Source organism: Betta splendens, chromosome 9 (genome assembly GCF_900634795.4).
Source record: "Betta splendens chromosome 9, fBetSpl5.4, whole genome shotgun sequence".
Lineage (NCBI taxonomy): Eukaryota > Metazoa > Chordata > Actinopteri > Anabantiformes > Osphronemidae > Betta > Betta splendens.
Window position 1 is genome coordinate 10,351,463 of NC_040889.2, and position 17,267 is coordinate 10,368,729.

General features: G+C 45.6%; 1 protein-coding gene across 12 annotated transcripts in view; it reads left to right on the forward strand.

Moving 5' to 3' along the window:
• Window positions 1-17,267, forward strand: part of dgki (diacylglycerol kinase, iota) — a 38,069-nt gene that overhangs the window by 12,944 nt on the left and 7,858 nt on the right. For 6 of the 12 annotated variants that reach the window (XM_029161632.3, XM_029161636.3, XM_029161637.3 and 3 more), the window contains exons 2-21: window positions 8,282-8,390; window positions 9,441-9,536; window positions 10,486-10,560; window positions 10,697-10,753; window positions 10,837-10,905; window positions 10,986-11,054; window positions 11,146-11,262; window positions 11,586-11,660; window positions 12,019-12,114; window positions 12,232-12,314; window positions 12,695-12,755; window positions 12,998-13,111; window positions 14,994-15,119; window positions 15,276-15,354; window positions 15,509-15,564; window positions 15,911-15,973; window positions 16,278-16,351; window positions 16,612-16,723; window positions 16,795-16,881; window positions 16,967-17,079. In XM_029161632.3, the coding sequence (XP_029017465.1) occupies window positions 8,282-8,390; window positions 9,441-9,536; window positions 10,486-10,560; window positions 10,697-10,753; window positions 10,837-10,905; window positions 10,986-11,054; window positions 11,146-11,262; window positions 11,586-11,660; window positions 12,019-12,114; window positions 12,232-12,314; window positions 12,695-12,755; window positions 12,998-13,111; window positions 14,994-15,119; window positions 15,276-15,354; window positions 15,509-15,564; window positions 15,911-15,973; window positions 16,278-16,351; window positions 16,612-16,723; window positions 16,795-16,881; window positions 16,967-17,079 (1,731 nt within the window). The remainder of the gene's footprint in view (window positions 1-8,281; window positions 8,391-9,440; window positions 9,537-10,485; window positions 10,561-10,696; window positions 10,754-10,836; window positions 10,906-10,985; window positions 11,055-11,145; window positions 11,263-11,585; window positions 11,661-12,018; window positions 12,115-12,231; window positions 12,315-12,694; window positions 12,756-12,997; window positions 13,112-14,993; window positions 15,120-15,275; window positions 15,355-15,508; window positions 15,565-15,910; window positions 15,974-16,277; window positions 16,352-16,611; window positions 16,724-16,794; window positions 16,882-16,966; window positions 17,080-17,267) is intronic. The other 6 variants (XM_029161633.3, XM_029161639.3, XM_029161641.3 and 3 more) reach the window with 4 other exon arrangements.

A 17,267-nucleotide genomic window follows, 5' to 3' on the forward strand; every position in this document is an offset into this window, starting at 1 on the left:
CTTTCTCCCCCTCACAGGCCACGCTCACACCTTCACCTCGTCCATTAAAGGGCAGCATCAAATGTGGCTCGACTGAAGATTCTTAAAAGCACAGCGTATGCAGCAATGCATTTTAAATGTAGTTATTACCTGCAAGTTGGTTTTGGTTTCTGCCCTGTCATGCAAGGAAAGAGAGGGGGAGGCAAAAGTGGCCGATTAAACTATAGTCTAACAAGAATAATGCCTTGTTAAAATGTAATTACAGTATGAGCAACCGGGAGGAGAAAAGCTAAATGAAGGATCCGCCTAATTAAATTCAGAGAGACTGGATTTCTAACACTAATATCTTTCTCTTGCTGAAACAGAAATGATCGAAGAGCTACAACTGCACCTCTGCTGGAAGCTGTGTCAGATAGAAACATTGCTGCATTTGATTCAGTTGACTTAGACTTCCTCGGTTAAAGGGATCCTCAGCCCGACCATGTAGCATTTTGGACGGTTCACACTCACTGCTGATTAAATTGTATGTAGTGTTGACCCCGTGTGCGTTTGACTTAGAGTCACTTGCATCATAAATAACTGATGTATTGAGTCAATGTCTGCCAAAAAAATTGAGTTTCCACCCAGTGGATTGTGTCGTTGTTGAGCGGTCTAGCTGAGGGCGGAGGGCATGATTGAGCAACATGTAAACACAGTGATATTAAGCTCAGCTGAAATGAAAAAGAAGTCATGTGCATGCATTGTGTGATAGGCTGATGACCAATTGCAATGAATGTAATCGGGTTTTGAGTTCAGAGAATAAGGACATAAAACGTCAAGTGGGTAGATCTCACATGCACGTTGCAGAGAGAGTCAGACAATGCTTATAAATAGAGGGAGGAAGGTCAGAGGGAAAGACTCAGGCTTCCTGCGTCCAGCCTCATAACCGGATACGCACACACTCACATGCACACAGACAAAACAGAATGAAAGTGAGACATAACTGTCAAATGTCAAACTTGGGTTATATGATCATTTATGTTATGGTCCCATCACAGTGCTAAAGATGAGGACAAAATCTGAAGCAGTTTGATTTCTTGATGCACATCTCTCCTTCCCTGTGTGTTATATGGTCACTATGTTGCACTCACATTCACAAGAACAGTGTGTTTTCCAGAAGTGCCTGCCTGGTAACTTTGTGTGTGTGTGTGTGTGTGTGTGTGTGTGTGTGTGTGTGTGTGTGTGTGTGTGTGTGTGTGTGTGTGTGTGTGTGTGTGTGTGTGTGTAGACACTGATGGTCGTAATAAGAGTTGATAGTGTTCCCGGCTGCATCTGCTCTCACACACCCACTCCCTGTCAGAGGCACACAGTGAAGTAAAAAGTAGACTGTAATTAAATATATTATACTTATTAGAGTAGAGGGGAATCAGAATCAGGCTCAGGAACTGTGTGCTCAGAAATATGACACACATTCCATCAGTATCACTGAGGAATCTGTTCTTCTGTTTTAACCAGGTGTGGCACATGTCACAAACACTAATGCTGCTGTCAATATGAAATAACCCACTCAAAAAGCAATAATACAACAGAAGAACTTTGTTAACATTAAGGTTCATCTACCTCACGAGTCAACAGGCACAATACCAGGAACTGAAACTGTCTTGTAGTCAATTACATGTGGGAAAAGGTCCATCCTGTCTTGCAAGGGGGTTTCACCATACTCGGTCAGAGTGTAAGACGTCTCAGTCTAGGACTCTTCACCGGGTCCTGACATAAAGACCACGTGGCACGATTTACACTGAGGCTCCATAACTTTTGCACATCCTGCACAACATAGCCAGGACACGGCCTGTCCTATCCAGGTCACAGCAGCACCCTGACCATGTAACGTGACACGGTGGCCATCTGGACCCACGTCAGTGTAGTAAGCTCAAGGAGTAAGTGTGGCGATCGTGCCAGCAGTGCTGATTTACAGACGTAGCATCATCCGCAGGTGCACGAGGCGTTTTATTTGGTTGATAATCACTGTGGCCCAGCGGGGTGGGCCGACAGCTGGGCAAAATCATTCAAGCTCGTGGCTGGCTGTCTCCCCCCGCTGCGACACCTACAGAAACAAGCGCAGCTAAATTACCGTCTGATGCGTTTGCTTTGAGACACTAACAACTGCTGATGCATCCAGTTTACAGGGAGGCAGGGACAACGCAGAGACAGACACACAGACAGGGAGGAAGACGGACAGACGGGGAGGAATGCTGCATGCTTAGATAAAACTGGGAAGGAAGTCTGACTGGAGTTGCTATGACAACCCCTCCCCTCACCCCCACCACACATATGTGCAAATACACACACTGGCCAGTCTAAGGCATGGAGATGGGGAACGCTTGTGTGTGTTAATGTATTAAGTGTGTACAGGTAATAAATTGTGCAGACTGACAATGAAAATGGATAAAAAGTATCTCTAGCAGCCGAGTGTGTGTGTGTGTGTGTGTGTGTGTGTGTGTGTGTGTGTGTGTGTGTGTGTGTGTGTGTGTGTGTGTGTGTGTGTATGTGTGTCTCTTGTGCGTTGATTTCTTCCTGCTATTGTCACTTGTTGTATGCATTTATGCAGCCATGTTCCTGTTGCTTTGTGTGTATTTTGGTGCGCTTGAGGTCAGACTGAGGTTGAATCTAGAAGCCACAGCTGTAGGATGTACGTATTCATCCGTCATGTTGTTTTTTGTTGCTAGTGGTATTTGACAATTAGCGGTGTGGCATTTAAATTGATACAGAATGTTCCCAAAGGCTGGGATGACCTCATTTGCATTCAGCAGGAAGGACAGGGGGGTTTACCCATCACCCAGGTGCCCATTTTCTCATCATCTGTCTATGGTTTGACCATTAAACCACAAATATCACATTCAAAGATTAAATCTTTGAAATGTGTGAGAACACTGTGTGTTCCTGTCAGACCAGTATGGAGTTGCTGTAAGGTAGCAGCCTTGAGACGCACGCACTCGGATTTTATCATCAGGCTGCTGATGCAAAGCAAATGTCGAGGGGTGTTTAAGAATAAATTCAGGCTTTTACTTGTGTTGCTAGATGTTAGAAGTGGAGCTGTGTTGAGACGCTACGGCCATCCTGGTTCCTGTCTCATGAAGTCTGACGACATGTTTGTGTGGGGATCAACCTTTATCTATGACAGTCTATTACCTGAGGCACTGGTGAATGACTGTCCTCTCTCATTCACACACACACACAGACACACTTTCTGTGTGAACTAACATGCACACACACTCTGGGCATGTCACCAGGGGCAGTAAACGAGCCTTCCACGCTGACCCACATAGAGGCGGAGAGAGAGGGACTGATTAAAAGGAGGTTGAGAAATTGGGAGGTTGAATGATAACGAAACAAGAGAAAAGACTGAGCATATGTTAGATTTTACTGAGTGATACTCCAGCAGAAAAGTGGTGGACTGTACAGTATGTTGTCATGTCTTATCATTTAATTAAGACAACTCTGTCCACTGCCATATTCGTCATGTGCCTCCATCATATGTTGACGGAATTCCTGTGCTCATAAAAAGAGTAGAGTGGGTGCGCGTGTGTGCGTGTGTGTGAGTGAGTGCATGTGTACTGTGTGTCTGCCTGTCTCAGGTTGCCCTTGCCAGGTTGTCTCTTACGTAATGCACCAAAAATAGCTCAGATTCACCTGTAAGGGGGGAAAGGGGGAAAAAATAGAGGGAAAGGCAGAGTGGATGATGGGAGATTGGGAGTAAGGCTCAGGGCGCAGATATCGTGTTGTTTATGCTTTAATGAGGGGCAGGTAGAGGTGAGTTCAGGATGGAGCTGAGGTCCAGCAGATACAGTGTCTTAGTTCATTGGATGCTACTGCTCTCACATTCACTGTTACTCTGTAAGAATCTTCCACTGGCTGTTCCTATTTCTGTACAGCTAATCCCCCCACCTGCCTGATCTATGACCTCATGCTAATTCATAAATGGGCACTTTGTACAGCTTCAAACCTCCTGAATCAAACAACACACATGCATGCACACACTGTTACCTAGTCCAGGGCTCAGATGTCAGTTGTCAGGTCTCTGTTGCCTGTCACACTGATTGGCATAATTACCTGCCCTGTCCTGTGACGGCGTAAGGAAATAGGAGTCACTCATTCTGGCCTGCGCTGCACGTTGGCAGCGGAGTGAATGACAGAACCTGTGAGCATAATTATGATAAAAGATGAAGCTGGCAAACGGGAAGGAAGGAGATGCCGGGTTAAAAGAGTGCGTTGGTTTCACCGACTTCTTGGCTGCAGGTGAGTGAAACCTACGAGCGGCTGCTGTTTGCTAGTCCGGAGCTGCTTAGACGTTCTGCAGAGCATTGTACATGTTTTAAATTCAGATTTGTCTCATACAGGAATGTTGCAGCGTTGTGCGACTCTACTCAAATTAATAACGCATCATTTGCTTTAATTTTGTTTGCACTGGGTGCTATGACCAAGTGAAGCCAGAATGGAAAGTCGATAAGGTAATTGTAGCTGTCTGGATGCTGCACTTAGGTGCAACTTGTGCCTCTGATGTATCACCTTACAGAGATAAGCTACAGATGCCCCAGGGGAAAAAACCTGCATCTCCATGTACAGGTATCAGACTCTTTCACAGTTTATATGGTTACGGTAGTGAGCATCATGATTCACTGTGTGCAATGTACAGAAGCTCTGTTTCTTTCTATTCAGGTCACTCCTGTCGACATAAACAGGTCTGGTCACGTGATGTCCACAGCTCTTTAGATCAGAATTTGGATGCACAGTTGTTCATTCTACAAAGCGTAACTGGCTTTAACCCAAACCCACACTGGTGCAGTTGTGTCTCTTTCGTCAACTTCTCCCACATAATCACAGGATCTTCTGGATTCAGAAGATGTTAACTTCGATTCCTCCCACTTGCAGCTGCCTTTTTATTTTAGTGGCCATTACTTTTGTTCTCACGTTTAGGCATTAGTCATAAACGGTGTTTCGCAGCCTCGGCTACGGTTCACTGAGTACACGGGGATTTACACAACTGGTTAAGTGACTGTGGAGAAAATGACAGCTCCCCTGCCACCAGAACCACAAGAAGCAGTTTGTTTTCCACCTTAGTCACAGGACCACTACATAAACATCTCCTAGTGCAGGAACAGTGACCCTCCATGGTTACAGGGGATCTGTGTTTGGACAGAAGAAGATTTACAAGGATTACATCATTTTAAAGCTGAAGACGTATATGCACTGTGTGTGTGTGTGTGTGTGTGTGTGTGTGTGTGTGTGTGTGTGTGTGTGTGTGTGTGTGTGTGTGTGTGTGTGTGTGTGTGTGTGTGCGCGCGCGCGCGTGTGTGTGCTGATGATAAGTAACAGGTTTACTTACACATAAACTTGTGTGCACGGAGTAGATTCTCTACCAATATAATTACTGGATGAGCTGCCGATGCTCCCGCTGTGCCGTTGTCATGGCAACGCCGACAGCCCACCTCTGCAGGAAGAGGAGGAGGAGGAGGAGGCGGCAAATAGGGAGAAGAGACAAGGGGGAGGATGAGACAGATTAGCAGAGGATGACAAGAGAGTGGAGGAAGAGGGAGAGGAGGAGGAGGAGGAGGAGCAAGCGAGGCAGTGGGAGAAGAAGACAGGGAGATTAGAGAGAAGCGGAGGTAGAGGAGAGATAAAGGAGAGGAGGAGAACAGAGGAAAAGAATGGAGGAGGAAGAGGCGAGTGATTAGTTCAAGAAAAAAGGGGAGGGGAGACAGTAAAAGGGGGAAGGAGCAGATGAAGGATGAAGAGAAAGGCAGAATTAGAACGTAGGTGGCGTGAGCAGCTGTATTGGTTTCTGTGTAATCCCTTCATTTCAGGCTTTAACTCAGCCAGTGTCTGTTCCTACCTGTCTAAATGTGACACACCACTACACTGTTATTGTAGCGTTTTTACGCCGCATGCATCTCTTTGCCTCTCAGGTATTTGTGATTAAGCCTAGAATGTTCTATGCAACATGGTGAATCCCAGCTGGAAAGCTGTAGCTGGTGCTGTGGCTTTTCTTAGCATTGCTGCCATTTATTTTTAGATTGATGGACTTTTACTGGCTTTTTCATAGAACAAATCTACTTACATTAAGTCTGGGGCTAAGTGTTTGTGTAAACAGGCCTCAGTGAGCACCACGCTGCAGATATTTTATTTATTTATTGTTTAGATTTTAGGAGTGAGCCTTAATGCCTGAGCCTGTCTGCTTTTAGTAGATTAGGACTCGCTCATATAATGGTGCCCCATGACCTCTAAATGAGAGCGTGTTTCCTGTTTTGTGATGTTAAAATTACTGCTGGGTGTTTTTTTCCGCTTTTTAGTTTCAGGTACACAGTTTGCTACAAGAATCTTTTCGTTATGAGTGAACACAGCCTGTTCAAATCTCTACAAACATAATCACTTTATACTAATCCTTACTGCTCAACTGAAGACAGTTAGGACATGCAGGATCTGGTCTGCTTTAGGAACTAATATTTAATCTTAGTGCCTTTCTGTTTTCCTACCTTTGACCTGGTGAGACTTTGACCAATATATACAGTTTATCATATATTCAGGTAGAAAATAACACAGCTTTTTGCAGCTGAATCCTTTGTTCTGTCACTACATTTATGTTGTACTGTAGATTAAGTTAAGCATCTTTGCTGTGCATGGTTTAGACTGTCACACATGTTCACACGTTCACTTTCTGCCCTTGGTTTCACTTCCAAATTTGTGCTCTCAGCAAAGCGACGGCGGGTTGATTCGCAGCCCGTCTGGTCGTCTGACCGCTCGTGTTACGTCTCCTACTGAAGCGTATTGCCACGTCCTCAGATCTCAGCGGTGAAGGGTAAAAGTGTCACCACACCACAATAGGTGTAGTTATGTTTTATTGATGCCGTTCTGCTAGTAGGTTGGACTGCTGAAGTTTGTTTGTTGTCCTGGGGTCTACGTGGCCCACGTCCAGCTCCCATACTGTACGTCCTTGCATTTGTGCCATCGTCACCCACGCAGAGCTATTTTTAGCGTGAGTCGTGAGTGTGCATACATGCATGTGTGTGTTTGTGTGTGTTTCAGGGTGTGTCATCAGGTTACAGGGTCTGTAAGTGGACTCCTCTTTGTCCCGCTTGATAATTTTAGACCTAGAGCCACTAAAACTTTCAACAGGCGACTCAGGTACACTTCACAACCGTTTCCACACACACGGTCAAACGGGTGCTTCGTAGCATACCTTATCCCTCACCCACTTAACATCTACCAAAGTCAGTCCCAAAACTCCAAAACTTATAATGTGATATAAATAAAACAGATTTTCCCTTTTATAGTGAGACATTTGAGAAAGTAGGTTTATGGGCATTTAAAAGCAAATAATATTTCACAGCTGTAGTTGCTATGATTTCATCCAGCAGTTTATAGATGTAGGGACGATGGAGTGAACAGTGGGGATGAAGGAGGTGGTGATAGCGATATGAAAGAGAGTATGCTAGGACTGTGTTTATGTGACCAATACTTCAGAAGTTCATTTGTGAGGTCACACACTGATGTTGGGCGAGAAGGCCTGACTCTCAGTCTCCACTCAAATTCATCCCAAAGGTTTTCTGTTCTGTGAGGTCAGGACTCTGTGTCAGTGTGATCCACACCAGGCTCTGTCGTCCATGTCTTTATGGATCCTGCTTTGTGCACTGGTGCCCAGTCGGAAGAGGAAGCGGCCAGCTCCAAATCCAGACTGGTCTGTCAGATTGCCAGATGGAGAAGCGCGCTTTGTCGCTCCAGAGAATGCGTCTCCATTGATCTAGTGGTCCGACGCTTTGCGTTGCACTTGGTGGATATATTTAGGAAAATTTAGGAGCGAGGAAATCACAGTTCCATCCTGGAATCCGCCCATTCTTTGACAGATGTTTGTGAAAACAGTCTGCATGCCTACCTGCTTGCTTTTATACACCTGTGGCCGTGGAAGTGATTGGAACACCTGATTCCGATTATTTGGATGGATGAGTGGCAATAGAGTGCATATCCAAGAAGGGTGAGAGTCCGAAGCAGCAGCACGGAGCGAGGGATTTTATTGCTGACTCATCCACTGACAGAACGGCTCCGTCTCTCTCTTGTCACCCCAAAGTGCTGCTGGCAATCTCTGCTCCAAGCTGTTCCCAGTCCTCCTCAAACAAAACTCTCCAACTGAAGCGGCTCATAATGTGAATAATTAAATGACATACTAAGTCCCACTGCGTCGCTCAGGGATGTACTGTAGCTGCTCTGATGTGAGATAAACATCACATCGAATCCAGCTATGACTCTTGATAAAGATTCTTGTGTGTTTTAGGAAAGCGATCTCCCGTTCAGGCCTCCAGCACCTCGGACCTCCCCAGCCCTCCCTGCCACCTGCGTCCAACGGCCCCAACAAAGATCTGCGCACCGGCGTGGACTGGACGGTCAGATATGCACTGAGACATGACATTTCCTTTTTATTTCTGTTTTCTTGATTGCAATATATTTTTTGTTTTGCTAAGTAATGGCTGAACGATGTGGATAGCACTGTGTGATTGTTAAATGCTTTTACTTCCGTATAAATAAACATGGGATCTGGAACAGTATTTTAAAAAAAGCCTAAAAAGGCTCCACCCCCATCAGTGGTGGCACTCTACACTCAAGAAATGTATGAGCTGAATCCCTGCATTATTCACAAGTGTGTGATTTGCCCACGGTTAGACGGCAAAGGGAACACGAAGGGAAAAGTTTCACATTTTCTGTCATCAGTGAGTTCTTCCTTAAACTTAACTTTGACAGAGACACACGCTTTTTGTTCAAGAAACCCCAGAGATAAACTATCCGGGTGCTCTTCCAGTCCAAACCTCTAAAAATGCAAGACTCAACGGTGTCAGTGTGGCTAAATTACAGCCAGGTCTCTCTTACTACATTCGATATGCCATTGTACTGCACAGTTAGGGACTAAATAAATCATGCATCAATAATGAATCGGTAATAAAAGCTTCTTTATTATTAATTGGCCGGTGTAAGTAGACAAACCACATCTGAGATTTTCCCCCAGGTCTGACGGCAGGGACACTTCCCTCACGTCATCGCTGGCCTTTACTTCTCTGCACGACACACACTTAGTGATTAGTGACTCAGCTCAGTGGTTTTATATATGTTGTGGTATATTTTGAACTGATTTTATTTAATTTTTTACTTACTGCACCGCTCTGTCGAGTCGTATACACTTGTTGCACGTTACCACTTGAATCCATAGCTCCTGGAGTGTTTTGAGTAGCACCTTAAATGAACATGCACTGTGAAATTACCCACCTACTCAGCAGCAGCGATTATGTGCTTGACACACTCGTTGACCGCTTTCACTGCGGAGCGTTTATGTGCATATGGTTGCAGTTTAATGTGGCTGACAATAATCAGAGTGAGCGATGCGCCGGGATAATGGGAGTTATTATATCGTTATTTGCCCGTGTTTGTCTCCGTGTCCGCAGGAGAACGCTGTGAATGGGGATCATGTATGGATGGAGACGAGCTGCTCGGGAGAGCTCTGTTATCTCGGAGAGGACGCCTGCCTGCTGAAGACCGCAGTGAGTAGTGTGCACACTGACTGAATGTAATGGGAAAAGAGAATGCGTTATCCAGGCGTCAAACAGGCCACGTATTCATTCTGGAGACATTACTCTGACTTCTGGTGCTCTCAGTGTGTTAACCACGAGCCTGCAGAGCTGTATAGAAAGTGTCTAAATTACAGGTATTATGGACCTTTTCTGCTATCGCACAGCTTGTACAAAGAACTAAAAACCCACACGTAACCTTTAATTCTGACAACAGTATAATGACATATTGTATGTGTACACTTGCAGTAGTGGTACGCAATCACAGAGAGTGCAGATAAAGATGTTGGGGCTGCTGCCACAAAAAATGGAGCATCAGCACAAACAGCTTCGCTCTCTTCTCCCTGTGTTGTGAATGTACATTAATCAGATAAATCTTCCATCAGTGCTGGATGACATCGGCTGACCTCTGTGGGATTCCAGCTAGAGGGGCATATCTGACGTGAATGGGCACATTCTTAGCCAGTTATGGCTGATTTAGTCCTAGTCATCCAGGAGAAACCTGGAGCGGAGCCTCTAAGCTCGTGTGTGAGTCATGCTGGGGAAAAGGGTAACTCTCACAACTGTTTACGCTGCTTTGGAAAGAGAGAGTCCACATTATGTGTGCGTGCCAGCAACAGCTCACATCCAGAAACTACTTTCTATTAACAGCTGTGGCCTTTTAAAACATGAGTCACTAGAATAACTGCTGTTAGTTCTTCTCAACTACTGAAAATGCAACCAGTCTTAATTGTCATTTCTGGCGTGGTTGATAGCGGGTTCCTTCCATACTAAACAGCATTTGGGCACCTTGAGGCTTGCCTGTTACTCATCAGTTGAACCTGTTTCTGTGTGTGTCGTGACAGTGCTGGTGTTTGCTCTGCTTTGTCAGTGTGTTGTGTCTCACTGCCCTCTGCGCTGTGTGTCTCTTTTCTCCTTTAAGAAGTCGGCCCCCAGGAGGAAATGTGCAGCCTGTAAGATCGTTGTACACACCGGCTGCATAGAGCAACTAGAAAAGGTATCGCACCCACGCACCTGCTCTGCAGAGCAGACTCACACATTATCCTTTACAGTATGTCTTCATTAACTGAGTTGTTAAAGTAGAAATATGAAGCAGTGTGATTTAATTTCTGTTCATTTCTGTCCTTTTTAAGATTAACTTCCGATGTAAGCCAACCTTTAGAGAGGGGGGGTCTCGGTGCCTCAGAGATGTAAGTGTGCAGTGTATGACTTGGTATGTGTCCTGTTGAGGCTGTGTAGGCCAGAGTGTGTCTAGCACCTGTCTCTCTGACAGCAGAACATACTGAGACATCACTGGGTCCACAGAAGAAGACAGGAGGGGAAATGCAGACAGTGTGGAAAGGTAAGTACAAACAGACAGACAGACTCCAGTTGTTACTGTTCATCCAGACCGGCTCAGTTTACTTCTCCCTGTTTCTGCAGAGTTTTCAGCAGAAGTTTTTCCACAGTAAAGAAATCATTGCCATCAGTTGTTCCTGGTGTAAACAGGCTGTAAGTCATACATTATTTCCGCTAGTTTCACATTTGCAGCTCTACTGTAATTGTGAGGCACAGGCATTACAGCATGATTTTTCTCTTGCAGTTCCACAACAAGGTGACGTGTTTCATGCTGCACCAAATTGAGGAGCCGTGTTCACTGGGGGCCCACGCTGGAGTCATAGTCCCTCCCTCCTGGATCATCAAAGTCAGGAAACCACAGGTGCACACACTCCTATAAAGATACAAACTGCCACCACAGAGCTCCCTCAACAGTCAGTCCATCAGCTCCGAATTTCACCATCACGAGAAAAGACTTTGTTGTATCTAAATTTAACACACACAAAAAAGACTGTGTTTGATTTCAATGTGATACGAGCTGACACATGTCTGATCTGTCTGAGGGAAATTCGGGAGCGCACACACACAGATATATCCCTCAGCCACATGGCATGCTTCACTGCACTTTTAATTACCATCATCGAGAGGCACGGTGACAGTGAACTAACCACTGAGGTCTCTGTTTCATGTGTGTGTTTACCCCAGAGCTCGCTTAAGAACTCTGCCAGGAGAAAAAAGCGGACATCTTTCAAACGAAGGGCAAGCAAAAAGGGACTAGATGTAAGTTCCCACAGCAGCAGTGTGCATGCTTATATAAGTGTGTAGAAATCCATCTATTTGCTGTACAGTGCTGGAAAATACTTCTAACTGGCCAAGGTTCTGAGACTAACAGAAATTAATTAACACTCCTAACTTTGATCTCACGCCTGTCTCCATCGAGATGTGGGCGAGCTCCAGAAATGTCCTGGCTGCTTAGGAGTAGCCAGGCCACGTGTTTAGGAGGGAGAGATGTTTGTGTTCATTAGGAGCCGCATCATGTGCTGTGGCTTTGGAACTATGATTATTTCTCCTGGAGAAATTGCCTTTTTTCTCGCTCAGTGAGGAGACGATCGATGAGTCTGTCCTGTTCTTTCTTAAGGAGTCCAAGTGGCGTCCGTTCATGTTGAAGCCTCTCCCATCTCCTCTCATGAAGCCCATCTTGGTTTTTGTAAATCCCAAGAGTGGGGGCAACCAGGTCAGCAAAAGTATTAGTATTTTATTACTTTAATCTCTTTGAAACAAACAAACAACAAGGCCTCTGTAATGTCGAATAAGCCTCTCGTCTGAAGTGTCCTTTCTGTTTTCTGCACAGGGTGCCAAGGTCTTACAGATGTTCATGTGGATTCTGAACCCTCGACAAGTCTTTGACCTGTCACAAGGCGGCCTGCGAGAGGCGTACGTACCCTGCCTCACCATCTTTACACATTTAGGTTCATGTCAGTGCAGCGATGTTATTCTCTTATTTATTTTGGTGTATTTTATATCCTGGCTACAGGTTTGATATACAGCAACACTCTTTCATCAATCTAGTAGTAATCTTCAACACGAGCCTTTATTCTATCATCTTGGTCCACTGCTGGGAGATAGTAATGTATCTTCTCACTTCACATTTAGTCATTATCTGCTGTTATTCAAATACGCTGCAAAGGGGTCGAGCAATTTCCATGAGACTCGGACCAATTACACCCACTCAACACCAATCAGCAGTGCTGACTGCTAAAGAAGCTGCTTTTATTCTGACACCAGGCAATTTCCTGCTTCTCCTTACTCATCAGGTTGGAATTGTATCGTAAGGTGCCAAATCTGAGGATCCTGGCCTGTGGAGGGGACGGCACGGTACGGCCCATATAGATTACACAGTGGAAGGGAAATGATGTTCCTCAGCCTCTACATTAGTTTTGGCCTCTTTAGTCCTCCATGCTTTGTTGAGAAATGAACATGAACATTTCATTGCCACTTTGTAATATTTCCCTTTTTTTACTTGAAAAGTTCTCAGTACAATCATAAAGTGATGCGTCCCACTCTAGAATGAGCAGCTTATCTCTCTGCATGCATACTCTGAATGCATGTATTTGTAGGTGGGGTGGATCCTGTCCACTCTAGATGAGCTGCAGATGAACCCCCAGCCTCCGGTCGCTGTGCTTCCTTTAGGAACGGGAAATGACCTTGCCAGGACGCTCAACTGGGGTGGGGTGAGTTCCTAGCCTTGACTTGTGCTGCAGAGTTCACGCAGATCGACAGGGCGTGCCAGCCTCTCCTCCCCGTATTTATTTCTTCACAAGCGTGAAGGAACCACATTGTGATTAAAAACTTTGCGTTATTGTCTCTCTACGGTGATAACTTCTAGAAGACTGAAATATAATCATATAAAATAGAAATAATATAAAATAACAGGGTTTCATTTATTCATGAAAATCCACAGATATTTATTAATAAGAAATTATTCCATTCCATTAAAATGGAATCAATATTTCCTCTGCGACACCTCTGGGAGCTGCAGGAAAACTCACAGACATCCAGGAAATCCATGAGAGCTCTCTTCCTGGGGATCATTCTCCTAACCATTGTCTGAGTGCTTCAAAGCTCAACACGTCCACATCCACAAGTAAAGACGGCATGCTCATTACTGATGCAGTAGAAGTCTAATAATATTAGAAGTAATGGCTGGTTTCATCCTGCGTGTGCAGAAACTTAGATTACCTACTGTAGATGCTTAAACCCAAACCACATACGTTTCCTGCACGTCAATTTAAAGCATTTGTCAAATCACCTTATGTCAAGTCCAGCGTGTGCACCATTTTAACAGAAGTACTACAAGTACAGTGCTAACATCAGAACCAGTAAAGCATAACATGACCCGTTTAAGAGGAATGTGGGTTGGTGTCTAAACTCATAAAACATACAGAACCACCCCCTCCATGAAGCATCAAGGCCCTTCACACACACACACACACACACACACACACACACACACACACACACACACACACACACACACACACACACACACACACACACACTGAGTAACTGCTTTGCAACGTTAAAGAAGAGACCTTTTGAAAACTCCCACAGTTCTTCAGAACAATACCTGAAACCTTATTTCAGGTGCTTTCTGTCAAGCGTCTCAGATTTAATTCTCTACAGAACCACTGCAGACGTTTATCTCCTCCTATCTCACCTCAAGTCAAACATTCATTACAGAAATAATCTGCACGAACTTGAATGGTTGTCCACCGTCCCAGAATGTGTGGGACATTCTGCGATGCTGACTCATGAACCAAGGACAAGTGAAAGACTCTGGTATCTCCCGCTGTGCAGCGTAGACGGGTCCTGATGCACAGAGAGATGAGGCTGTTCATATCTGCACTGTGTAATTAGTGGAATTACTGTCTTGTCTGTCCTTTGTGTCATTTGGTTTCTCTGAGTTTTCACCACTTTGTGTCTTATCTTTCCTTTCTCTGCCATTGCTTCTTTTCTTGCCTTAGCTTGTTTGTTGTATTTCTGTACTAATTATTTCTTTTTCCCTGTTGCTTCCTGCTTTGTCCACTTCCCTTTTTCATTTCCTTCCTGTTCTTGGCCTCCTTTTAATTTCTTTCTCCCTCTATTGTTTCCTCTCCCGTCTCTTACTGACGCTCATCTGTGTTACTCTGCGCTACCTCTCCTCCACCTCGCTCTGTGTGAGTGTTAATGTCTCTCTGTGTGACTCACTCACTGTGTGTCAGCCTGTGTGTGCGTGCACCTTGGAGGAGGTCACGCTGTTGAGTGCTACTATCATCGGATTGCCACCCTTTTGTGTGTGTCAGTGTCACTCCCTACACTGATTTCCTGACCCTGAGATAAATGAAAAAGCAGACGGAAGAGACACAGAGGACAGACGATGACAGAGCTGGTGTGATGAGGTCTGGTTGTGTGTGTGCGTGCATGCGTGCGTGTGTGTGCGTGCTTGTGTGTGTGTTGAGCTTGTTAATTACAGAGGTTGCAGTAGAAGAGGGGTGATAATTAACCTTGGATGACTTGGATGCAGTAAGAGAGAGCAGGTGAAACACATAAAACCCCAACTTCCTGTGTCTGCAGGGTTACACAGACGAGCCAGTGTCCAAGGTTCTGTGTCATGTGGAGGACGGTTCTGTTGTGCAGCTGGACCGGTGGAACCTGCTGGTAGAGAAGAGTTCGGCCCAGCCAGAGGAGGGCACGCAGAAGGTCAGTTGGCAGTCGTGTACTTTATGTATTTGAGGAAAATTGTAGTCCTACAGGTCAGAATGAGGAAGTACTAGAACACTACAGTATTTGAATAAATATCATTATAAAAGCATTATGCTAATATGCTCACCAGATGATTTTTTCCTGTGTCCTCAGCTGCCTCTGAACGTGTTCAACAACTACTTCAGCCTCGGCTTCGACGCTCACGTCACCCTGGAGTTCCACGAGTCAAGAGGTTGGTGAAATCATTTGAATGTGTTTCCTCGTGTAAACGCTGCGTCTATTTAAGGACAGCGCTCTTTCCACTTAAGAACCGCATTAATTATTAAACACGCGAGCATCGATGCGCTCACAGATTATTTTTACTGACGCTGTTTTTGTCTTTCCAGAGGCCAACCCAGAAAAGTTCAACAGTCGTTTCCGCAACAAGATGTTCTATGCAGGAGTGAGTCCCAGCTGCGTTCACTCACACGAACTCATGCAACTGGAAATCTTCTCTTTTTATAATTATCTCTCTGTCTAATTAAAGCACAGACCCAATTCATTTTAGGTCTTTATTCTGTGCTTCTGTTTTGTATAAATGATCTGATTCCTCTGTGAGAAATTCACTGTTTTTCCACCTTTGAGTAAATCTTAGTGTCAGTGCAAAAAATGAGGGATGGGAGTTAGCGAGGACGTGTGCAGAGATGCTGCCCCCTTTAATGAGGCAAAGGTAATGAACTGGAATCTGGTTTGATTGTTGATTGGCCCTTTTCTGTGTGTGTTTGTGTGTGTGTGTGTGTATGTGTCAGGCTGCATTCTCAGATTTCCTCCAGAGGAGCTCCAGGGACTTATCCAAGCACGTCAGAGTGGTGGTGAGTGTTAACAAACTCTCTCTCCCTCCGCCGTATCGTTTTCCGTGTCGACATGTCTGGGCAGCAGGTCCGCCGGGTGATTAAGCAGCTCGTCCTTCAAACGCTTGTGACTGAAGTGTCCTTCAGTGAGACACAGTAAACCTCTTCAGACCTGCTCAGCCTGTGGCCCTGACAACATGATACACAATGTCCATCAGCACTCACACCGAGTAGTTATGTACTTACAGTCGGAAAGACTGTAGGTGTCGTAGATACTGACTGTCTGAGCATAAACTCATCACTTCCTTTCCTCTGTCTTCCTCAGTGTGATGGAACTGATCTGACACCCAAGATCCAAGAGCTTAAATTCCAGTGCATTGTGTTTCTCAACATTCCCAGGTGGGTTCAGCTGTTGGTACTATAAAACCATACCACTCTAATTCTTCAGTCAAACTGTATTAATGAGATCCCTCTAACTTCATTAGTAGCTCCCTAAAGCAAGGACAGGGTCTCATTCATTTCATCCTGACTGATGCTTTTGAATGAATTCCTCCTACTCTGCCCTGGAGTCTCACTGTTTCCAAACATGAAACCTGACCTTTCCTATGAACTATCGCGCGTCCTCAGCAGCGCTTTGCCTGCCTTTGCGTTTGTCGCAGGTACTGTGCCGGCACCATGCCGTGGGGAAACACGGGCGACCACCGGGACTTCGAGCCGCAGCGGCACGACGACGGCTGCATCGAGGTCATCGGCTTCACCATGGCCTCGCTGGTGAGAGCAAGGACACGGCCGGGTCTGTGATTCCTGGGATCCCAGTTAACCTACCGCTTGTTGTCCACCAGGCGGCGCTACAGGTCGGCGGGCACGGAGAGCGACTCCACCAGTGCAGGGAAGTGGTTCTCACAACCTTCAAGACTGTACCTGTGCAGGTGAGTACAGCACACCTCCCGTAGAGATTACACAGTTAAATGAGCTCACGTACCATAATCCTGCTGCGTGTGTGTGTGGACGTAGGTGGACGGCGAGCCCTGTCGACTGGCGCCCTCCACTCTCCGCATCTCCCTTCGAAATCAGGCCAACATGGTCCAGAAGAGCAAGAGACGCACCTCAGTGCCCCTGCTCAACGAGTGAGTGCTGCACACACACACACACACACACACACACACACACACACACACACACACACACACACACACACACACACATACACACACACAGGAACTAGGCCAGCCGTATTGTAAAAGCCCGCTGCAGCGAGTGAGTCATACAGTCTGTTCAGTGGGAGCTGACGTCCCTCCTTCCCTGTGCCCCACGT